Raw genomic sequence first — 25,704 nt, forward strand, 5'->3', positions numbered from 1 at the left:
CACACGTTCACTCCTAAACCTCCCTATCAAGAAAAGACAAGCTTCTAACATGAGCTCCTAAAATCCAAAACATGGCAATGCCAAACAAAAGGGCCCCTCATGCCTACTAAACTGCTTTAGTGCTAAAGAGACAAAAAGGTAAGACAGGATAAAAGGATGAGAGGCAGTTGTAAATATAAAAAGTGCATGCAGGGTATTCGTTGGCACACTCTCCCTCAAAATCTGCCCTGTTGCATCACTTTAAACATGTTTTCACAGTGAAAATATGCCACACTGAGTTGTCACTCGGAGCAAAAGTGAAGCCACACTCCACAGAAGTGTTATTATCGGACACGTGTCTGAATAAAATCCACAGCACCTTCACCTGCTGAGCTGCTCTCTCTCCGGCTGTGTGGCAGCAGCCAGCAGCGCCCTGCAGCAGCTGGATGTCTCCCAGTGACAGGTAGGATTAGGAGTCTGGGCGCAGTCCTCCTGACACTGTTCATTTCAAACCCCATCGTCTGAGACTGCTCTCCCGGATAAGATATTCCCCCCGGAGGGCCGCTAGTTCAAGCTAGATGAACTCAATCTTCGCTTCCAATTTACTTCAAGCGTGGAAAGAAAAGCACACAGAGGCGCTTTCCCGGCAGTCCGCCTCCAAAACCAACGTAGGTTGTTTCCATCGACAGAGACCGTCTGCAGATCACACAACATCAGCACACACACATCTGCACACACACCACATCTGGATACACGCTCAACTACAACAGACTTTATTTCGAACAAAAATTGAAGTTGCATGTAATTTGATTGCATATAAAGCAAACATAATATGATTTAGCCTAATTTCAGTAATTTTGTAATGTTGATACGTTTAATTGAAAATAATAGTTATCATTGTATCAATCAACTAAATTATATACAACAACAACAACAACAACAACAACAATAATAATAATAACAATCATAATAATAATATAGATTTATTACATAATCGCAGAAAATGTTTGGTATTTTTTTGTTGTTTTGGAATTTTCAAAAAAACTTGATTATCAATAATACAAACACAGCGTGGAGAAAATGTACAAATAAAACAAATTAGTGTTATATTGGACACTCAAATATTCTGCTTTGGGAAAATAAATGAGATTTTGCGCGTGTCCATTTTCTCTCCTGCATTATGAGATTTATCTTCCCATCTTTTTCCATATTTCCAACACGGACTGTTTATTCTATTGTCGCACGCCGTTTATATACTGGAGGGACCTACAATCCCATAAGCCGTTTGCTTGTGTGGTTAATGTTTCAAATGTAATTTAGTAAAATGAAAAGGCACATCAAGCTGATTAAAAAAAGGAGGTTGGGTTAATGCAGGATTTTTATATATATGTATATACAACCGATTCAAAGCTGCAGTCTCTCAGGAAGGTGTCCCCTCCATACATTCATCCATCCATCCATCCATCCATGGCGTGCATGTATGTGTGGCAAAGAAATCATCTGGTCTTACTTTATTTTCATTATACACTTTTCCCCTCAAGATCATTCAATTTATTCAACTATTCAATTACTCTGATTGTTGGTATCGAGACACCCTTTAGCTGCCCTGGAAAACAATGCAGATAAAAATGCTCTTAACCTGTCAGCAAAGGGCAACACAATTAGAATAATTGACGGATGCAAAATGCAGAAAGAGAAAAGACACGAGCGCGCACATCTGGGTTAGAGGGACGCTAAATTACGTTTTTTTTTATCATTTAAAGAAAACATGGGAATGACAAAGAGGATTCCAAAAAAAAAAAAAAAAAACACATCTGGAAGAAATATTAATACTGCACAAGCTGACTGCAAATATTTAACAAAGGATGGGTAATATGAAATATATATATATAGGCCTACACAATATATATATTTTAATATTGGAAAAAAAGACGTCCAATTCTTTACTGCTCTCGCATAAATCGAATTTGACACAATATCAAATCATTTTTATCCCTAAACAATGCACTCAAACACCAGACAGGAAAACAAGAATAATGACCAAATTATTAGAATAATGCACTTTCTGAGATAGGTGCAATGACAGATCTTTCTTCATATGTAGGTGCTACTGTAAGGGGGGGCTGTTGAGGAAGCAGCTCAGCAATAATTCACGCAGAGGGCGACTCCTTTGCCACCGCTGTTGACCCAGCCACCTCTAATTAGATCTAATATTTCAGTGGACCAGTTCATTGACATGTGAGATCCACAGATCCGTGTTATACTGTGCAGGGAAATACAGAAACACATCCATCTTTGCAGGAAGAGCACGCTTATATGGAGAATAATACAGGTGTGTGGCACGCTGTTGTCATGTAACTCTGCAGAAGGCCTGCTTTATCATTAGCCAAAACATCATATATTATTCGCATTTAATTTATTATTTTTATGTATGCAAATACAGGATAAACCTGTTGCACGTTATTTCCAGTTTTGCACCCACACAAGCAAAAATAAATATCAAATGGGTTCAAGGCAAAAGAGCATTACAAATGGTGACAACACTTATTTTGTGGAAATGGCTGCAAAACACCATAAACAATCCACTGTAACGGTTGTGATCGATAATAACAAAATGCATTATATCTCAGTGACTTCATTTCAGAGACGATGCATATTTTTGAATAGTGTAAATCTATATTTGCAGCATGAATATATAACAGCAGCGTGCAGACCTACCTAATCACCGCAGCTCGCCGGTGAGGCAGACTGTCTCCTCCTCCTCCTCCTCCTCCTCTTCTCCTCCATGATGGGGTTTTCTCAGCAGTTTTTCTTGCACAGAAACGGTCAGTCCACAATCTCTCCAGCATCCCCTGACAAAACAACATTAGGTAGCGACGGCACCGTGTCCCCAAGCATTTGGTCCGAAAGCAGCAGAGGAGCAGAGAGAGGGAGAGAGGCAGAAAGGCGAGGGGGGAAACCTTAGCAGAGAGCACCGAGGAGAAAATTAAATTGCACTTGTGGGGCAAATTCTATTAGGGAATAGTTATTGTCTCCTGACAGCTCCTGTCCATTTGGGTAATTAGTAGAAGAGATTGGTTGAACAAACGAAATCTATTCCCGTCAGAAATGATATTTTCCAATTCCCTGATTGAACCTGACCCTGTCGTGCTAAGACGAGGCGGTAATAGGCTCATTTGACTCAAATAACTCGTGCAACAGTCCAGCCAAGGCTGCCTGATGAAAGACCTGATGGAGGATTTGAAAATAACCCGAGAGAGTTGTTTCATTATTTTCAAGACACACTGCAGGATTAAAGGCTGTCACAAACATGATAGAAAAGACGTCATCATCATTATTATCATTTTATTATTAGTAATAAATCAAGACATGCACTGACAAACTCTAGAGATACTTTTATAGAAATTTCTCTGGACAGCAAAGACATAATTTAAATATATAGTTAATTTTAAACCCTATGATTCACTGGCACCTGCCCAAGGTGTTACCCTGCATGCATGCTTCCCAGTGCATCCTGGGATAGACTCCAGACCCCCACCACCTTTATCAGATAAACCTGGGAAGCAAATGACTGGAATGCTGGATCCAAATCCCTGCATGAAAAGTATGACTCTTTCCTTTGAGAGAAATGTAACGTTGCCTACCGATCTGAGACCTTGTAAACAATAATGTCTGAATGAGGCAGATGAATGTGCAACATAAACTACAACCATGATAAATTGCTGAAGGATCCTACTGGGCACAGATCCACGCAGGGGCCCAAAGTGCCAGGGACCTCCCCTGCATTGAGCCAATCAATAGCTCGCTCAAAATACCATGAACTGACTCAGAAGAGACGTAAACTGACAACAAAGACATACTAAATGATCAAAAAGAGACACAAAATAACATTGGCAAAATTGTCTCAAAGAAAAACAAAAAGACCAAAGAAGCCAAAAAAATAACTTAAAGGGACAAAAACTGTCTATAAAGACACAACAACAAAGAGGTAAAAGTGTCTTGCTTCTATGTAGGAAAGGTGGTGGGGCATTTTGCATATCTGTGTCTGGGGATCGATTGTATCATAATCTGTCCATGACTGCAACACAAAAAGCTGTCTCTAAAAGAAAAACAGATATTTAATCAACCTTTAAATAATGTTGCGTGCTCTGTTTTCTCTTGTGTTCCCTCTGCAGACACCTGCTTGATCTGCTCATTATGAGTAGTTTTGAAGGACTGGAGAAATGTGACAATGGGGTTAGTGAGCCAGACGGCAGCAGAGAGGCTGTATGCTTACTTGCATTTGAGTAGTGGCTTGAGCTAGTGTTATAGCAATTCCTTCAGAGTTAATACAGCGTTTCCCAACCTCTCCTTGAGTATCACTTCTCCTGCATGTTTTAGAGCTCTGCCTGCTGTAACACAGCTGAATCAAATGATCAGCTCGTCATCAAGCAGCTGCAGGAGTTTATAAGGAGTTGATCATTTGAATCAGCTGTTTTAAAGCAGGGAAGGATCTAAACAGGAGAAGTTGTATTCGAGAGGAGGTTTGGGAAATGCAGAGTTAATATTTAAACCTGTGACATTTTCCCCTTTTGCTAAGAAAGTAGTTTTCAGTTGTTGCCTTTAAGTGTCGGGTTGTGAACCTTTTTATTTCTTAATAACTTCCTTTATTTAGCTCGCATCCCTTGAGTCTGATTAGGGAATGTAACAATGAGCAAATATGCACAAAATGCTAATACGTTTTTGCAACCAACTTTCCTTTAGGGTCTTCGAGATGAGGGTCTCCGAAAGGTGACCTTAATTTTGAGAGTGTAGCTAAATCAGTTTGAATTACAAATCTTTGAGGACTAACAAGGCACAACATAGTCTAGGCTACATCTCAGTTAAAACTTTGATCAGCCTAAAATATCACATGCTTAAGTGCTTTATTTTGCTATTTACATAAGAAAAGTTTAAACATACATGTGCTAAAGACCCCTTCATTACTACAAATGTTATTGCATTTAACAAGTACCATGACTCTTTTCAGCTCCTGATTCTTGCATGTATTGTATCTGCTGTTATGTTTTGACATGTTTTTATGATGTAATCTCTGCCTGTTTGTAACTGAACTCCTTAACAGAAGAAATATCTCAGTGAGACTGTTCTGGTTAAATAAAAGATAAATGATAAAAAAAGATACTAAAAGCCTTTTATAACTCAAGATTTCCAGTGAAAAGCGAGGAGTGAATCTTCCCACTTCACTGACAGGAGCCAAGTCTGCTGAGTGAATGAAAACAATGTGACTGACAAGCGTTGGATCTTTTCCAACGTCATTACCTACACTTCCTGTAAGCTATATGCTAACTCTGCAGAAGGAGGAGGAGGAGGAGGAGGAGGAGGAGGAGGGGCGAGACCAGAACATAAAAGACCAGAAACAGAGCAAAAGAGAAAAAGTAAAGGTCGGATTTGTGTTGAAATTACAATAGCAAAGTGGAGCATATTATCAAGGCCTAAACGCAGTTGATAGTAGGAAGTTATTGATCCTCCCTCCCTTCTGTCCTCACTTCTGCTCTATCTGCTGTGCACAGATGAACTGCAAGGACTCCCAATTTGCTAAAAATCAAAGATACTTCTCCTTCAAGTCATTCAGGACACACACTGCAGGTACACAAACTAACATGGGAGGACAAGCAGTCACACACAGGTATTGATTGGACAAGAACAGACAGAAAAATACACTTGATACAGAGAAAACTTGTTTTCTTGGACAGTCTTCATTTCAATGAATAATAACTAAACTTGATGAGCCACAGCTGATCTTATATAGTTTAATGACAACATCAATCAGATTTGAGAAGCTCTTGCTACAGTACAAACATAGCAGGACAATTACACGCACCAAAAAACGTAAAGAAACAACGCAGTTTTAATTTAATTAGATTTATTTTATTTATAAGGACAATACAAATTAATGAACATTTCTGTAAATGTGCCAGTGTTAGCCATCAGGCTAATTTTCGACTATAGTCTTTGATTAAAGATGTTTTGACACCTATAAAATGATAAAATTCACATAACAACTGTAGCAGGACACCGTAACGACAGCAACAGCTACAACAAACAGCAACTCCCAAGACAGAACAGACAGTAAAACAACAGTACAAAGCAATAGCACAGCAACAACGTATAACTTTTTACCACAAATAGTGAATCAACAACATAGAACTTTTTAGCACAAATAGTCATGCACGCAGCAAGAAGTAACGACACACACTAAACATAACATGCAGACATGCAGAGCAGCAACAGCAACAAGAGATAAAATACAAGAGTCATAATGTAGACCTTAATAAAATGTTAAAATATGCAGTTACGGGTTAACAATATGATCGTATGCACTCAAACACAGGCAGTCTATGCGACACAACGTCAGGCAGGTTGTCAATAAAATAGGTATTTCATGCATACCCATGCAAAGCTGGCTGCCTAGCAACGGGCAGAAGACATAAGGCGAGTAAGCAGCAGGTTAGCAAATATAACAGTAATGTTTGAGAGAACAATGCTGTGTTGATTACAAATGTTCACGTGTCTGATATTCCAAAAGCCAGGCCTTGAGCCTTTGTGTGAAGGTGTGATAGGTGTTACAGTGTCTTATATCAGAGGGAAGAGAGTTGCAGTTGAGAAGCTATCAGAGAGCAGCATGAAGGTGGTGGACCTGTAAAGGATTACACAGTCCCCTCTCAGTACAGACCTTGTGGCTCTACTGTTTTTTATGTTTTTCCATGAGTCACTCTTATAAAGTGTAATACAAATGTCATACATACTGTATGTGTCTACTATTGGAGTCCAAACATCTACATGTCTTTATCTTACAGTATCTTCACCTTCAGACACCCTGGAGCCTCCTCACATGCCTGCATGCAGACAGTGAAGGTCTCCGAAAATACCTAAACATGATCATGGATGAATCATACGTTCATACAGCTATTCATGATTACATTTACATACTTTTATATGTAATCATTTTCTATGTCAACACTCCAAGTTTCTTTTAGTTTCTTTTGGTTGAACACTGCAACAAAGTGGCAGCCTCTTCGGTTCAAACAGCATCGCGACACACTGATGGAGAGACGAGATGTTTGGGAGACGAGCAGATGAGCGTCCACATGAAGGGGGAGGGAACGCAGCAGTAAAATGAGATGGATCTGACCCTACTTGACTCCTGCCTTTAAAAGGCTGAATGTTTAAAACTGAAAGGGGATCTGGCTTAGTTTGGATGTGATATATACCAACACCATATATTAACCTCTTTTTCATAATTTATTCACCCCCCCTCACTCCTTCCTTCCTTCTCTCTCTCTCTCTCTCTCTCTGTCCACAGCAGGAAGCTTTATAGTATTATTAAAGTCAGAAAGAGAGATGACAGAAAAATGCATCAGGCCCCTCCTGCATTTTAATATCAATACCGAAGGGGTAATAAACATCGAGGCAGAGAGCATACAGCAGAAGAGCGACTATAAAACCCCACATTGTCTAATTTATGGAAGACAACAACAGGGCAGCAAGGTGAGGTTTTTACCCTTCACTCTCTGCTTTCATAACACAACAATATCTCAGCACACAGCATTTGTTTTGCACTGAATAAACACATAAAAAGTTCTGAAGAAAGTAATCCTGCCTTTTTGATTGAATGGCTCGTGTGTACCTGGAGGAGGGATGGCAAACTGGGCGATTTCTGTGATATTTTTTGCTGGATGTTTTAGTCAAATCAAAAGCTTCATCTGTGGATAGAGTTTGTCCAAGTGTTGTTGTCCATGTTCCAATTTCTTTTCTTAAAAACAACAACAACAACAGAAAACACTTTCTTCATTACTTTAAGGCAGTGATAGGGGCCAGTGGGCCAAATCTGGCACCCAAATGGGTGCCAGGTGGCCCCACCAACCATTTTCTAATTCACAATAAAAATAAAAATGATTCACACAGAGAATTGTTGTTGTACTTTTATGTGCCAGAGTAGATAAAACAGCATCAAAATAGTGCTTGTTTATAAAAAAAAATGCCAGTTGAGGATTCCCCACACCCCCCAACAGAGGTCCTAGCTAAGCCCCTAATGTCCTAAAATCCTAAAAACATCCTAAAATTCGAGAAAGGTAAAATTTAAGAAGTGTCCTAAAATGCATGAAACATGTATTCGGCCACTGCGACTGGCCCCTCACCTCCTGTCATTTTGCAAAAGTGGCTCCCAAACAAAGCCAGCTGAGCATCCCTGCTTTACAGACTTCAATGTTGGCTTAAAAGTTGAGTTTCAAAGTTTTTTCTTGACCTTGAAAACTAGGTTTCCCAATTTTTATTATAGCTTATTAGAGCACTTACAATAGCTCACTACCCCTGTCACCCCCTCAACCCACGCTTCATCCTCCTCCCCTCTGGCCGCAGATACAGACAAAAAATCCCACTTTGGTTGGAGTTTTGTGCCCACAGCCATAAATGTTTTAAATAGCCGGGAAACATTGAAACAGTCTGTGTCTGTGTGTATTGTGATGCTCTCAGCTCATTGTAAGTAAATAAAAACACATTAATTCTCATTTTCAGGTACTTATTCACTAAAAAAACATAGGTATTACATTAAATTTTAAACAATATGTCCTCCTAAATCTCTTAAAGGACAATTGCTGTTTAGTTAAGCCTTTAAACAACACCTTACAATGACACTTTTGTTGATTTTCCTCAGTCAGTCTAAATACAGCTTCAAGAAAAAGCTACAGCAGGAACAACCCTTAAATTAAATTCCCCGAACTCTTCTTCTGATTTGAAACAGACAATGAACATAAACAGCTCTAGATGTGTCCTGATTTAAATTTGAAGCGTCTGTCTTGAGGGTGAACCACTCACCTCAGTCTTGGCAAAGCTGCAAACAGATATTATACCGCTGCCAACTTCCTCATTAACCATCATTAGTCTGAACCAGCATAACACTTGCAGCTCACCGAGGCTCACGGCGCCTGATAAAGGGCTTCTGTGGAGTAAGCAGCACGAAGCAGTGCTGACTCCAATCCTATAACAAACACAGGTAAACATTTAAACAGATTAACAGATCGGATGTGTGGGGAAAAGGTACTTATACCAAAAGTCAAGTCATGAATGTGTTTCACATTAGTTCTAAGCCATAGCATAGGCAAACAAAAAAGCAACGTACGGTCAGATATTTCAAAACAAACAGTTGTTGAACACACAAAAAATGTTTAAGAAGGACACATAATACCTCTTTTAGTTTGACAGTTTCCCAAGTTTAAAAAAACACACAGCACACCCTGATATTAAATTTTGTCAAGTGATATATGGAATAATGTTTGAAAAAGGTATAAATAACTTGCAGAAGCTTCCCGGTGACAAACTGTTTTTCTCAGTCCATTCTGGCGATCATAATGTGTCATTGAGGGTCTAATTCAAAGTATGTGAGAGTTTGATTAAGTCACAGAACCACAGCTGCTCTGCCTTGATGCTCCTGTGCTTTAATGTAGGGCTATTAATCAGCCTATTAATGTGTGTGTGTGTGCGTCTGTGTGTGTGTGTGTGTGTGTGTGTGTGTGTGTGTGTGTGATGTTAGAGGAATCGACTGCCTTTACTCAACCAATTCACCATCAAAACCTGTCATACTGCTGAAAACATGTTTAGGATAAAGAGATGGAGTGTGGTTTTGAATGAGATCAGATTATGTCTATGTGTTTGTGAGCGTGTGTGTGTGTGTGTGTGTGTGTGTGTGTGTGTGTGTGTGTGTGTGTGTGTGTGTGTGTGTGTGTGTGTGTGTGTGTGTGTGTGTGTGTGTGTGTGTGTGTGTGTGTGTGTGTGTGTGTGTGTATCGGTGGGGGGTGAGGTAGACAAGAGTCAAGGGAATTCAAGTCCCTGTTCCAGGAAAACACAAAGCTCAAGATCAAGTGTCGGTTGTCCTTCGATGGGCTTGTTGTAATCCGGACCACATCAGACCCTCGTCTTTCCGTCCATTCATCCCGCACACGATCACTGTTGCCGCTGCTTTCATCCACCTCACCCAACCATCTCACCCATGTCGCCCTCCCCAAGGGTCTGCTGCTGCCTGCCTGCCCCCCCGCTGAGCTCACCTCCAAGTGTGTGAGGAAAGAAGCCCCACGAAAGCCGATTGCGTTTTAATAAAGTTTATTATCTGCAGGGAGCTAATCCTCAAGGGTAATCTCTCCCCTCTAGTCCTAAAGGAAAGCTGGATTATTCACTTGCTATAATCCCAATGAAATTGTTAGGATTTAGCTTGCGCTGCACAGCAGATGGCAACAGGCTTTTTCCTTCAACCTTGGATGCTTTAACCCCCCGTTTCTACATGCAGCACCCCCGGTGCTCGTGCCTCATGTCCTGAATGTCTTAGTCAAAACAAAAAAACAAACACAAAATCTTGTTTTTGCCAAACCTGCAGTGGAAAACATCTGGGCGGTTCTCTAAACATATTTTGACATCTGAGCTGATACAGATGTGATCAAGCTTCACCCCTTGTGTAATTTAATGTTATTTGGTAAAAAGAAGGTGTGATTGATGGGTATTTAAAAAGGAAATAGGCAAGTTTTTATGCTTTAATGAAAAGCTGCCTGTTTCCACTTTACAGGGACGGTTCACCCCAAAATCAAAAGTACAGATGTCTCCTCTCACCTTTCGGGTTATTTATCAATCTAGATTGTTTTGATGTGAATTGCTGAGTGTTGGAGATATTAACCGTAGAGATGTCTGCCTTTTCTTCAGTATAATGGAACTAGATGCCACTCAGCTTGTGGTGCTCAAAGCGCCGAAAAAATTACATTTGAAAATCTGCACAGCAATGTGTCTTTCCAGAAATTACCAGAGACAATCCACAGACCTTGTTTTGGGCAGTTTCATGTAGAAACTAATTTCTTTACCAAACGACAGCCGCCAACCGTATCACTGTGCAGAAGGAAGCGTGCATCTGCTGCTCGCTCACCTTGCACCGCTGAGCTGGCTAACGTTACATCTCAGCCGAGAAGGACGCCATTAATGTTTGCATTTTGCGCTGTCACAAGCTCGAGCATCTTGTCGATGAGTAGATGCACACTTCCTGCACGGTGATACAGTTGGTGGGTGTAGTTTGGTAGAAAGAAAATAGTTCCCACATGAAACTGCTCACAACACAGTCTGTGGATTATTTTGAGTTACCAGGTCATGAATTGTTGAAAGAGACATTTCTGTTGAGTTTTTATAAAATGTATTTTTTTTTGGTGCTTGTGCCATTTAGTTCCATTAAATTAAAGAGAAAGTGAACATCTCTACAGCCGATATCTCCAGCACTCAGCATTTCACACCAAAACATTCTAGATGATAAATGGCGCTAAAGGTTATGTATGTATGTATTTTTTATTTGTGCGTACACTGTCCCTTTAACGAGATATACCTCAACAATTTACAGGTTTCAGAGTATTGTAAAAGTACTGAGTCCTTATCAAAAATAATTTTATTGATTGAGACAGAAGCGAAGAAGCAAACAGAAAAACAGTGTTTTTGAGATGACCAGCTGAAGCTTTACATGTCAGACTCAAGCCAAAAACAAATCCTACTTATTCTTAAACCTTGTCCAGTGTGAACATATGTGTCGCTCCACAACACTTCACAAACAACCAGAGGGGCTGTTATGTGGACTCAGCAGTGTGATGTAATAATCAAAGAGGTGACATAACGCTCAGTGTGATGTACAGGAAGCCACCTCAAAAGGAGCTGAACAACAGACGGCTGATCCGCTCTTCTCTGTGAAAGTTAGGGTGGACCTGCTGCCGGTCCTGTCACAGTATTCAGCAATATGATGCAACTGTCGAGCCTACAACAAAGTATTAAACCCCAAAAAGCACTTACGGATTTTAACATCTGATTATTAAATGAAATGCAGAAACATCTCAATTAATACTTTAAACAAAACTCGCAGTGATTAACTGGAGGGAAAACAGTCCATCTGTAATTTAAGATACAACCAAACATTTCTTAAATCAATGAATAATCTATATGAGTAATAAGTTCAAATGATTCAAACATTTTTACGTGTAAATATATACGAATTGTGACTAAAATTAAGTTGGGTTTTTTTTTTGGTCATAGTACACAGGGAAGTCTTCACCCGACTGTCAGAGATTAAAAAAAAAAAGAAAAAAGTTTAAAATCGCAATGTTACAAATGACCATCACTTCCTTAAAGCAACAGAAATTACTTAGTACAAAAAAAGGCATTAGTTGCATTCACTTCATTCAAATTGCAAAAATTATATTCATCTCAAATTTTTTTCCTTCAAAATTTTTTTCAACAAAAAGACAAATTGATTATCCTTTACTAAGGTGCAAATCCCAAGCCCACTTGTGGAAATAAACACCTATATGCTCTGACTTTTTCACAGTTGAGCTGCTGCCTGAAAAGCTCTGGAGGCCAGATAGATGTAACGTTAAATAACTGACCCAATTTTGAAAGATCTGGAGCATAATCTGCTAATTATCCCTTCTCTTCCTCTCCAGTCAAACTGTAAAATTGAAAACATTATTTTTACTTTTAGAAAAAAATCAAGGAAACTGACTGCCTTGAAAAATTTAAGTAAATATAACAATTAATTTTAATTGATGTTTACCTTATATCTAAGTGTTAAGTTTACTTAAAATTTAGTTATGTGTACCTATGTTTTTTTTTTTTAAGTTTTTGTTTTCATCACGATGAAGTTAATTCAAACTAACTTGATTTAATGAGACTGCTAACACTTAGAAAAAACAAGTACATTTTAGTTGTCATTTTCCAGGTCTCAACCACTTCACAAAATTAAGTAAATACAGCTAGATTTGAAGGAAACAACAATTAGATATAAAGTTGATTAAGATTAATAGTTGCATTCACATTACAATACATTTCAAGGCACTGGGTTTCCAAGATTATTTTAAGTAAAATCAATTTGTCAGATTTTACTGTTCTTTGTCTGCAGGTAACAGTTAAGCGGACCACCTAAGATCGCTCTAGTCGTGACACATCCCCTTACACTAACCCAACCTCAGCCTACAGGAACCTAATGAATGTTAATCGTTGCTGACTCAGATTAGGAAAAACTTTGGTTCAGGGCAGGGACACTTTAGCTCGCCGTAGCCTGAGGCGGTTTTTGAAGAAAAGGTACATGGCCAGGAGACACATGGAGGACAGGAAATAAAGGATGACACACAGGCTGATGTCCACTTTGGAGAATCCAATGCTCAGCACGGACATCCAGCGTCCTCTGTGGCTCAGCTCGGCCTTCTCAAGAAAGTACTGACCTGTCAATTCTCGCTTCTTCCTCTGCCGCTCCATATCCAGCTCAAAGTCTGCATCCACAGGCTGCAGCCCCACCATCCCGAGCCCCGCGTCCAGCTCCATGCCGAGCCCGAACACAGGCCCCGGCTCCTGCTCCTCCTTCCTCTGCAGGGTGCGCTGTTTGACGCGGCTGGAGGCGGCCACCCGTAGCGCCTTGACCTTGTAGTGCTGGTTGACGAATGAGTCTAAATCAACGATGTCCTCCTGCGGCTCTCGCATCTTCATCCCCACAATGCTCGGCTTCCTGTAGGCCTGCCGTCGGGCTCGACCCATCTCCATTTCAGGCTTGGCCCATGGGGTCGTCTCAGCTGCTGCTGCTGCTGCTCCTTCCCCACCTTCCTCCTCTTCATCCTGCATCCCCTCCTCTCCCTCCTCCTCCTCCTCTTCCTCCTCTTCTTGTGCAGCGGGTTGCGATGGCAGAGGATGTGTCATGGATTCTAAAGCTTCCCTGGCTTTCCTCTCGACACGTTTCTGAGCCTCTAAAGCTCGCTGCTGACTTGCGTGTTTTTCCCTCTGTTTTGACACGACCACATTTTCATCTTCGAGGTAGTCTGAGGAAAACAAAGACATGGGTACATTATTTCTAAAGTCATCACCTCAAACCTAGAAACAGAAGATCTGATAATCATCCTCGATTCATCTGGATCAATGATGAACCTTTAGCTATTTCTTTGCTATTCACTCATTACAGAGCAAAAAAACCCCAAAAAACTCACATTGAAGAAAAACTACTCTCTATAATTCATATTTTACATTCAGAGAAGATTGAATATAATCTAGAGAATAAACTGTTTCAATTTGCTAGAATTTGGCACACCCAAATCAAGTACGATGCAGCATGAAATTAAAAAACGATATTTAACCCTTTGAAACTTAAGCAAAATGGTTTGATTTCTTTCAACATGGGGAGAAGGCAATGAGTAACTTAACATACAATACCCAAAGAAAGAGTGAGAACCTGGTAAAAAAGTTACAAAAAATTACCTTAAAATAAGAAAAAAAACAACAAAAAACACTTAAGAAAATGACCTGAAAAAAAAGCAGAAAATTAAAATATAAATATATGTACAATTTTTTTCTGTAGCATAATTTCAAATACACAATTATATTATTTATGCTCAGAAATATATTTTTTGGACATTTTTCCCTTTTTTATTTTTATTTTTATAATTTTGTTATTATTCTTCCCCCTTGTTAAAACTGATTTTCATTTTCTTTGTCAACTATTACTTATTTATTGCAGTCTTTCAGACATTTTTTGCCAGTTGTTGTCTTTGAATTTGCTCAGGTTTCAAAAAGTTAACACACTAAAAATTAGTTCAAATACATTGCACAAGGAAGTTGGGTGGGTAATGGTGACAGTGGGATTATGTACTCTCTTTGCTACCTCATTCTCTTTTTTTTTTACTCCTTTTTTTGTGTTAGGTCTTTACTAGCTGGGAGCAGGTATCTTTTTTAATGGGCAGCTTGCTTCACATGTAGACAACAGATACACAGGCAGATGTAATGTGTTTTTGAGCTTCTCAGAGAGAAAAAATACATTTCTGTAGTTCTGTAAAAAAAGCACTGAATTTATGAGCAATGCGCACTTCAGAAAAGAAACTCCGATGTTAAGCCGTACCAGTGAGGATGCTGCTGGAAGAGAAGTAGGACAAGAGGAAAGGAAGAACATGGTCTTCACTCCACTTGTGATCCCCGTTGTTCTTCACCGTGTGGCAGGCCGGACACATTTCTGGTGAAGGCCACTGGATCTTTGGGAAGTTTGGGTCTTCACTCAAAGCACCTGCAAAGATAAACACAGAAGTAGAGTTACAGTATTGTACATTCATTTATCCATTCATTCATTTTTATTCATTTCTGTATCATGCCAAACGTTTGGCTCATCCCACATGGGACTACGTGAGACCATTATTTTACAAACATCTTCCCGTCTGTCATACAAAAAATCATGCGAAAAAGGAAATAATTAGCTAATATACCAAACAAGCTCTTCACAGGCAAAACCACCAAATATTTATATATTATCTTTTCTCCAGATAACTAGCAATTGCATATGCTGCATATGTGAACTGCTATCTTAGTTTTTGTGCATCTACACAGCACAACACAACTGAGCCCTGATCACTTAGGCACTGGGACAAGATCGAGCACACAACAGTATTGTAGGGAGAAAGTTTAAATTGTGACTATAAAAAGGAAGTTGTGTGATTGAAAATGTAAAATTCAGTATTGTGAGAGCAGCAGAATTAAACATACTGACATCTGTTCTTGACTTATTAATTTTTCCCATAAATCTACCAAATAAACAACCTCAGTACACTGACAAAAGCAGCTTCAATACTAGATTATTTCCATTTTTGGGACACAAGACCTCAATTCCACCCCACTAAGGAAAATGTACTTTTACTCCACTGTCTTCATTTGACAGATATAGTTAGTCAGTTACTGTAGACTGTTAAACGTATGATTAACTTAGATAATATGATCCATTGCTACACGTACAGTACTTGTGATACTTGAAGGAATACCTGACCCACAAAAATGTTTTTCTGGCATGCCTCTACAGTGAACAAAGAATTAAAAAGCTCAAAAGAGTCTTGATGAATTGAAGTTAAAGAGGCCAAAACAATATCACAACATCTATTTACATATTCTCACACAACTTGTGCAGTATAATTCAAGTCTAATTTATCCAGTCATATGCTCAGTACTTCCCAAATTCTGCTAGTATATCTAGCAGAATTCAAATGCATGCACTTGCCCCTGTTGCCTACTCATCTGTGCATGACACTGTTCATGTAGAGGTATTTTAAGTAGTAATGCTTTAGCAAAAATTCATGTATTTCTGGGAATAATGATCATACAGCTAGAAAATGAGACTTGGATTATACTGCACGAGTTGTGTCAGTGTGTGTCAGTGACTGGTCTATATAGTTTGGCTGTTGTTAATTGCAAACCCCTTTTTCTTCAAATCCTTACTTTTTTTTTCTTTTTAGTTTTTGGATTCCTCACTCACACAAAAACAATATTTTCTTTGAGTTGTCTTCAAATTCATCTTAACACAGAGTGAATGACTGATGCACAAATGCTCATTTTGTCGCTGAAGTATCCCTTTATGTACATTGGCTGCCAGTATTCTGTTTAAGTGCATTTTTTGATGCATGAATTTAACTAAAGAGGTGTGTTTCTGCCAGTAATACAGTTTTCTCACCCTAATAATCTAATAAGTATTTCACTAACTCACAACAGATAATATACAAGGTCAGACAATGTTGCAGGGGTCCCAATTCGTTGCCACATCCTGGAATTGCACAACATAAAGTGCCCAGTATCCATTGTTGTTTCTTTTATTCTCCTTGTTGGTGCATCAACTTGAGGATGTAAGTGCTCTGAGCACTGGATGCAATCTGTGCTGAACCCATTTGATCTTGTCACAGTGCTCGTAAAAACTAAGTGCCTATATGCATATGTGTATGTATGTGTTTAAGTGTGTATATGTAAATCATCTGTCTGTGTTTGTGCGCATGTAATCTAAGGATTGATATTTCTGTGTGTGTGTGTGTGTGTGTGTGTGTGTGTGTGTGTGTGTGTGTGTGTGTGTGTGTTCACACACACATGTGGGGTAGCTGTCCACTTTGGCCACATCTATTATCTCACCACCCCTCCCACTGGGACATCCCAGAAGCCCATTGATCATTGTTAGACCCTGTCATACACTCTCCCTCTCTCTCTCTCTCGCTCTCTCTCTCACACACACACACACACACACACACACACACACACACACACACACACCCCTGTTTTCAGGCTGCAGGCCTCGGTGCTCTGGACCACCTGTCTTGTCCCTTCACACCCCTTTGAAAGTAAAGTCCAATCTCCAAATTGAACATGAGAGCAACAGAAACCTCAGAGGGGAGCTGCCCTTCTAATGAATTAGAAACTTCCTTCTTTAGCATGTTTTCTTTCATGTAGCCACTGCCCACTAACGCCCCTCGTCACTCACACACAACACGGCATCCATGTCAACAGACTGGTAAAAGAAAAGGCACAAGAAAATACTCATGCACAACAGACACATGAAAACTCACAAGGACACACACAGGGCAGCATCCAGTAATAAATTGCTTGTTGTCACCAACAGGCCATTGTGTGAGAGAGAGAGTGTGTGTGTGTGTGTGTGTGTGTGTGTAAAAAGAGGGAAAAAAAGCAGAGCAGCAGCAGCAGCAGGTCTGTCACTTTACAGCACTGTCAATTTACATCCTCCACCACCTCCATCCCCGCTCCCTCCCCCTCCTCCTTCTCTCTGCCGCTCAAGATTAATCTCAGTCATATGCATGTGTGTATGTACTCTGCATACAGTACTTTACATAAAGGATACATCAATTTTACTGTGTCTTGGATGGGCTGCAGTGCAGTCTGTGGGTGTGTGTGGGGGCTTTTATACATTTCAGCAGGTGAGAGCGCACGCACACACACACACACACACACACACACACACACACACACAGATCAGATCAGATCAGATCTCGTTCCTTATTCTAATCAGCTTGCCACGTTTGCGGCCAGGGTGACTTTAGCCATACCAGCCATATTGAGATTGCCACAATGGCCTGTCACGGAGATGTCATCGCCGCTGCCACACATACATATTCATCAGGTATAAATATGTATTGTTCAGCACGTCAAACTAGCTTCCTCAGCACTAATTCTGTAAGTGAGGATCACCCACACCGCACGGCACGCTGAGCTATCGTGGCTGCAGCTGGGGAGAGCTCATGATGTCAGATATTTTATGTTAATTTAAATACTCAGGATGAAACCTATCTTGTTTAATGTCTGACAGAAATAACACACATACAGATAATTGAGGCTCTGTTATTATTATGTGCCACATTTTGTTGTACTTTAAAAGTTCTTTCGTTTAAGGGTAACCATCTAAGATATTGGGATTTCCGTCTCCCAACATGTGGCCTTGGGTTTAAGCCCAGCTCAGCCCTCACTAACTGTTTCTTCAAACAGCTCCTGGTTTAAGTCAAAATTTTGCAAATTCTGGATTACTTAGTTCATTTTTTTATATGACTGTTTGTGTTTGGACAACATTTGACATTTGAGAACTTTTGTTTTTTTTATTGAATTAAAAAAAAAACATGTTTATATTCCTTAAAAGGATTTGTGATGCATAATATTGTGAATAAAGAAACATACATGGCTGATAGTAGAAGTAATGTTGTTGATTACTTCCAAAATAGGGCTGAGTTTAGTATGGAGGTAAAAGGTGAGACCTAAGGTGAAACAGTTAGTGTTTAAGCAGTGCAAGAACATGCTAATGGCAAAAAGGAGGCAACACAACAAACCTATTTTACCATCTAAAGTAGATGTATCAAGTTTAGAACAAGAGTCAACTAAGGATGTAGGTTTTGTTTAAATTTTCAAGGGGACACAAAAGAAATTTTGGGTTTGGGGTCCTCTCCCAGGAAATATTGAGGATTAAACACTTAATTTCCTACGGTGAATTTAAATGCATCATTTTTTGCCTTTTCTGCATCAATTTATGGTAGAAATGACAATACTTTCATCTAAAGAAAAGTCAGCTGCATCTTTCATGGTTTAATTGTAAATAAAATCTACACCTATGGCAACAACTGATTCGAAGCCCTAAGAACCCAATAAGACAAACTATTCTGAAAACAAATTTAAATTTATGTTTTTTTTATCTTCAAGAATATAATCATATAAAATACTCATATAAAAATACTGTATTTAATGCAAAATATTTTAAGTCAATGCCGTCTAATGTCATATCAGTCATAAAAAATATAGGAGCTGTTTTCGCACGAGAATGGAAACATTTTAAAAGATGTTTCTATCCTGTATGAAGAAATGCCAGACCCTGTGCTGCACGAGAACACACACAGTCCTGAAGGCAGCCCGGCCTGCTGCCGTTTGTCTGTAGAAATGTGAATCAGTCTCAGCCTGTTGACAAGCAGCAACAGGACTGAGCTGCCACCGGTCTTAATTCTGCTGCTGCGAGGAGGCCGAGGGCCCTGGGGCCTCTTTGTTGCCAGCTAAATTAATTGTTCGTCCGCTTTACAAATAGCTGCTCTTTCATGCTTGGCTGCTCCTGAAAGGAGGGGCGGGGAGGCCTGCTAAAGAGCTCCACTTTAGGCAAAGGCGAGAGGAGGGGTTGAGTAGATGGAGGGATGGAGTGTGCTCTCCTCAGGGAGACGCCGCCACTCATTGCTACAAACACAGCAAAACCCGCGTCTCCTCCCTCTCTCTTTCCGATTCACCCGACTTATCCCCCGTGGACCCTGACTCACCTTCCGCCATGACTAACTCCCCCTGCCACACGCCACAACTTGACCCATGCTTGGAAAGGCTGTGTGTGTGTTTGGGAGGGGGAGGGAAGGAAGGGGAGTGTGTGTGGCTTGTGTCATGGTGTTTGCCACCTGCTGTCACACAATACCTTGGGAATTGTGTGTGTGTGTGTGTGTGTGTGGGCAAGAAGAGGGCTGGTTCCTGGGGGACCCATCCTGCAAGGATGCTGTGCCATTACTTGTCAAGCGCAGGATATGAGTCCCAGGGGAAGGTGAGTGGAAAGAGAGAAAGACCGCAACAGAGATAGAGGAAGCGAGGGAAGACGGATGGATGAAGGTGGCGGGTTGAATAGTGTTTAAGTGTCTGGGGAGCAGACGCACGCAGGGACGGGTGTCCTTCTGGCCCCTGCTGTTCAGGACACAAGCTGTCCCTGAGCTAGAAGAGGGGGCAGTCAACACAAACAAAAGATAGTGATTTAACAAAGTGGGCTGTTAATGACAGCCCTGCGCCTAATAAAATCATATGAACACAGACAAGGGAGGAGGGACGCTTAGGAGCTGTTTAATGCTCTCGAGACGGATGTGCAGAAATGTAAATGCTGATACAACACAGTCAAAAAAAGAGAGAAAACTTTGTAGATTTATATGCAGAGCAAGAAAAGATAGACAAGACAGGATTGGTGATTAGACTTAAAAAAAGTGCATTCTGATCCATTGGGGTTCCCACAGCTCAGGGCAAGTTAAAGTTGAGACCTTTTAAGACTTTTTTTAATGCCAGTGAATTTAAATTTTAGACCAATTTCACAACAGCCAAACTGAATTAAAAAAACAAACAAACACACAAACAAACAAAAAACAACCATGAACCAACATCAGTAACTCAGTGATAGGGACAATTTTGCCCAAATATTTACTGTAATATAAATCATGACTTAGGGATATGCTAAATTTTGAAAAAATATTTTTAATAATAATAATAATAATAATCGTTCTTATTATTATCATTAGAAGTTAAGAGTTTTACAATGTAACCTCAGGAAAAAAAATTATAAAATCCTATTTCCCATGTCTGAGCATTTGAAGAATTTTATGATTTATTTGACATTTTAATACCAGTTAAGGCCCCATTTTGGGATTAATGAATTCAATGCCTTTTAAGACTTTCTAAAGATCCGTGGGAACCCTGTGCAAAAAAGGAAAGACGTGAAGATTCTCATTTCTTTGTACAGCCTACAAAAAGTGAACAAGTGGTTAGGGCGGGGTTTGGAGTAAAGACCTATGAGGATAAGGTCAAACAGCAGGATTCAAGGAAATAAGTCTAGAGGAGATATGAATAAGAAATGGTTGACTGATTATGTGGGAGAGAATCAAAGTAAGGATGTGCAGAAGGACGGAAGATGGCAAAGGGGGGTCAGGAGAAAATGGGTGAGGCAGAAGCAGATGATACTTGGAGGACTAAGACGGGGTGACAGCTGGTGTCTGATCTGAGGATCCATCCTCCCCTCACCCTCTTAGTCGTATTACAAAAGACTAACTGACCGTGAGAGGAAACTAGAACTAAAAAATATCCCCCAGAATTGAGTCAGGTAATGCTTAAGGTGTGGACGGATAGACGCAGGTGTGAAAAGAGGAGTGGGAGGGACAGGGATGGTTTAGCACACTCAGGTATGTAACGTGGACTTAAATCAGCTTCACAACTTTCATATTTGTCATATAGTCTATGGATTACTGGACAGTAGGACTGTACCTGACTCAGAATTATGCCAGTGGAACTGAATTTGGTTGTTCAATACGAATATAAAATGATTCATTTAGTTTTCCATGTGAAGTTTGAATGCGGCACAGTGGGACAGCAGTGTGACAGCAGCATTCATGTCATACAGTAAACAAGCTAATGGTGCTAACAACGGATTGCAAATGCACAAACATATTTTTTGCCAACACTAGATATCAAACAAAAGCCAGAGACTGTGTCCTGTCAATATGCTGTGAGCTGTAAACGCAAAGCAACTATGAAGAGACTCAAAATGACCAAAAAGAGACATGAAACTAGAGAGAAGCATAACAACTACAAAGAGATGCAAAATAACAACAAGAGGCTAAACAACAATAAAGTCTGTATGCCGAGGGCCCCATTGTCTCATAATTCAGCCATTATCACAAACTGCATTATCTGTATAGCATATGATGTACAATGAAACATCTGCTATTTACATAAGCTGCATTTACATAAGGTCTATTGTATCAGTTTTGTCTTTTTGTCTATAAAATGTCAGAGAACAGACAATAAAAGGCCATTATAATTTCCCATGAACCAAAATTTCAAATTCCTTGTTTTTTCTGACTCCCAGTACAAAACAGATCCTCTAAGACACTGAAAACCAGATCAAGACTGGTGTTTTTGCATGAAGGATGATTGACATGATTGAGTTCATATCAGTTTATCTCATTTGAAGTTACGTTTGTTATTATTGAGGTCTTTTTTGGGCTTAAAATAAAAGCACACATTCCCTTGGTAACAGAAAGCAGTTTGTGGGAAAAATGTTTTTCATTTTCAGACACATAAAATTAAAAAAACAAAAACATACAAATTTTCCAAGTTCCAGTCCTGTGTTGATGGTTAAGTTTTCTCAGTGTATGCCAAGATAAATCATTTTTGGGTGATGTATGTCAAATTTGCTCTTCTTCGATCTTAACACTGAAATATTTTTGATGACACTCTCTTGCACTCTGCACTTCACTGAGATATGTCACATTATGAATGCTATAATTTCTTCAACAGCTGCTTTACTGTTATTTTAAGGACCACAGCTGTAACTAAAATAGTAAAAAGAGAATCACTTCTACTTTGCCCCAAAAGCGATTCTGAAAACTAGCTAAAGATGATTGTTCTGGCTCCTACCTGCCACTCTGTTGTTGACACGATTGTGTCTGGACCAAAGCCACAGGACTGCAGACGACAGCGTGTTCACCTCCACCATGCTCTCCCTCGCCATGGTCTCAAAGTGCTCGGCACACGCCTTGCATCCAAAGAAGCGGCGGATGTATCTTCTCATCGCACTCAGCACCTCCCGGGAATCTGGAGGAAAAGACATTTTATGCTGTCAGTTATTATTGAGCACCAGTAATCTGATCAAAATGAGATGTACTGTGTATTTCACAATAAAAACTACACCACAAACTCCTTGTTAACACAAACTTTGCTTCATGTAAACACGTTCTCAATCCCAACTAGCCAAATGCAGCAGCCTGATCAGTAGCCCTACACTGCAAACTATGTCACTCAAGGTAACCCTGCAGCATCAGTTTTTGATGTGTACTGTTTGCATTCTGATCCCCACTGGTCGCATAGTGCCTTTCAAAATAAATGTCCATGTTCACAGTAAATGTAGGTTTCATCATCAAAACTATTTTAGGTTTAGGCAACAAAACTATTTGGTTAGGTTTGAAAAAAAGATCATGGTTTGGGTTAAAATAAGAAAGTCTGTTGTCTAACTTAAGTAAGTTAACATCTGTGTCATGTGACGTATGTCAAATGACCATAACTTCAGCCCCTTTCACACATGCACAGCAAATCTGAATTAACTAGACATTACCCAGAGGAGCTCTATGTGAGAAACTGTCAGATGAATTGGACATTAAACAGACTTCATCCTGCCAGCTATTGAGAACAAATATGATATGTCAGATTAGGCCCATGTGTGAATCGAGCAGGTAATTGTCCAGAGATCACAGTGACCAAGTGGCTGTGTTGAGAATGTTTCTACCATGAAGCTCACACGAAGAAGGGAAGAAAACAAGCACCCGAGGGTTATGAAGAAGGACAATTTAAACAAAGATGGCAACAAAAATAACTAACTGCAAGGATAAGGAGATTCAGGAGTTTTTGTCAGTAAAGGCCGAAGCCAAAATTGTCAGACAAATTCCAGGAATAGCAAGAGACTCTGTCGTTTATCATAAAATTACAAACTGGTTTTGTGACTGCGATGTAATCCACGTCATGTCCTGCCTTCTGCATGTTTTACCCAGATGCCATATTTCCAGTAGATGAGAACACTTCTGACACAATCTTCTGTTGTGTGTTACATGTGTGAAAGAAACTCAGCACAATGTCCGTACATTGTCTGAGGTTTACACGGGGCATGAACACCAATCACCTAGGTGAAAGTCCTGTATTGTTTGACCAATCCACCACCCCTAACTTCCACCCTTCTCAGACTTTCTTTCTCTTTATACTACATCATTGCCAAGGAAAAGTTTACTTTGGAGAGAGCTGAAAGCCCGGGGCATCTCATACAGACACTAAATACCTCCAAATCTTCCGCAGATGTCCATTGACCAAGATGCCATATTTGATGCCATGGGAATGGGGATGAGCTTTCTATGTCTTGGTAATGTCACTTTATATGTTTATGTTTTTGTGGTAACATCTTAAGTAAAAATGGTGGTTAACTCTTTTAGAAAAAAAACCCAGTCTCTTTAGAGGAGTATAAATACATGCAAAATCTCATACATTACCTCCTCTCAACAAGTAGAAATCAGCCATTTTCTCTTATACAAACACAACTGCTACTGTAAAGCTGGTTGTTTCTATACATTAACCTGCTCGCTTATGGCAGTGCGGGTCCAGAGCTTCCTGGATTCCCACGGTTATGTGGGCCAGGAGTCACAGAGAGCTGGGTTAACCCCACATTGAGATGAATTATCTATGTGAATGGGATAACCCAATCTGGAGATTAAATACAGTTAACCCTCTGTGTGAATGGTGGCCATGCTGTTGTCTCAGGACTTCAACAGTCCACAAACATATTTTCCTGGAGCTGTTTGCTTTTGTTCTCGGCTTAGCAGGACCTTCAGATGAACCGTACTGACTGTGTGTATGTGTATGTGTGTATGTGTGTGTGTGTGTGTGTGTGTGTGTGTGTGTGTGTGTGAGAGAGAGAGAGAGAGAGAGAGAAAGAGAGCTCTTTGTGAAAATAAGGATGGGCTTGTATTCAAACCTTTACAAATGTGTTCACACCTTTAATAATGTGTATGTAAATAGAGTTTTATATGATGGTCAATACTGTGCAGTATATAGACATATCCATCCATTCAGCTGGTGGTTTGTGGGGGGCCAGATGGACGCCCCTTTTTTGACCAGTCCATCTGCAGGTCACATGATGGTCCGTAAACCTCGGGATTAACCTCTGTGTGTGTGTATGTGTGTGTGTGTGTGTGTGTGTGTGTGTGTGTGTGTGTGTGTGTGTGTGTGTGTGTGTGTTGAAGGGAGATTAACGCCCCTGCCAGGAGTGGAGCCTCCGGTCATCAGCCTGTTTTATTAACCACTCACATTCCACTAATCTAACATAATCCCTTTTTACACAGCCGCAATTAGGCTCAATTTTAGTTGTGACAAAATGACAAAACATAGACAAAAAACTCAAAGATTGTGATCAACACCTCACTGTGATATTTGTTTGTTTCTGTGTGTGCTCAGTCTTTTCATCGTGTGATGTTAAATCTGGCCAGTGTGAAAAAAAAAGCACCAAACATTCCTGAGCTAATTTGTTTACAAAGCCTCACAAAGCCCTCCGCTCCTGTCTTCATGAACTTTCAGTGCCCCATTTCATTCACAGCAATACAATCTCAGTGTGTATGCGTGTGTGTGTGTGTGTGTGTGTGTGTGTGTGTGTGTGTGTGTGTGTGTACCTCTGCCTCCAGCGTTCTTGGCCTGGACAGTGAGAACATGGAAGAGAGTCCACACTCCACAAGGATAACGTCTCAGGTGGGGTTGTGAACCCTGACAGGCCACCCACCTCACACCGTCAGGCAGAGCGGTGTCTGGAGACTGAGAGAGAGAGAGAGAACGAGGAAGAAAAACAAACACACAAACACAAATGAGAGACACATGAGAAGCAAGAAACAAAGAGAAAAATCTTACAGGATCAGACTGGTGATATTCTATATGTTTCTTATTGTTAAAAAATCCCAATAACTAACAAAGAGTTTATTCCATTAACAAGTACTGTCTGTGTAACCAAAGCCTGAGAGAGCTTGTTTCTCTTTGTTTTATGTCTCCATTGCAGGCCAAAAACTATTAACACCACACTCTTGACATGTG

The 25,704-nt window shown here is 40.1% G+C and overlaps 1 protein-coding gene across 1 annotated transcript in view; it reads right to left on the reverse strand.

The window, feature by feature from the left end:
* Positions 1–12,592: 12,592 nt before the first annotated feature.
* qsox1 (quiescin Q6 sulfhydryl oxidase 1) overlaps positions 12,593–25,704 on the reverse strand; it is a 36,156-nt gene continuing 23,044 nt past the window's right edge. Inside the window, exons 10-13 of the mRNA XM_042483986.1 lie at positions 25,293–25,431; positions 22,504–22,680; positions 14,906–15,067; positions 12,593–13,835 (exon numbers count right to left, since the gene is read on the reverse strand). Coding sequence (XP_042339920.1) covers positions 13,054–13,835; positions 14,906–15,067; positions 22,504–22,680; positions 25,293–25,431 — 1,260 coding nt within the window. The 3' untranslated portion in view covers positions 12,593–13,053. The remainder of the gene's footprint in view (positions 13,836–14,905; positions 15,068–22,503; positions 22,681–25,292; positions 25,432–25,704) is intronic.

The sequence above is a fragment of the Plectropomus leopardus genome, chromosome 3, assembly GCF_008729295.1.
Source record: "Plectropomus leopardus isolate mb chromosome 3, YSFRI_Pleo_2.0, whole genome shotgun sequence".
Lineage (NCBI taxonomy): Eukaryota > Metazoa > Chordata > Actinopteri > Perciformes > Serranidae > Plectropomus > Plectropomus leopardus.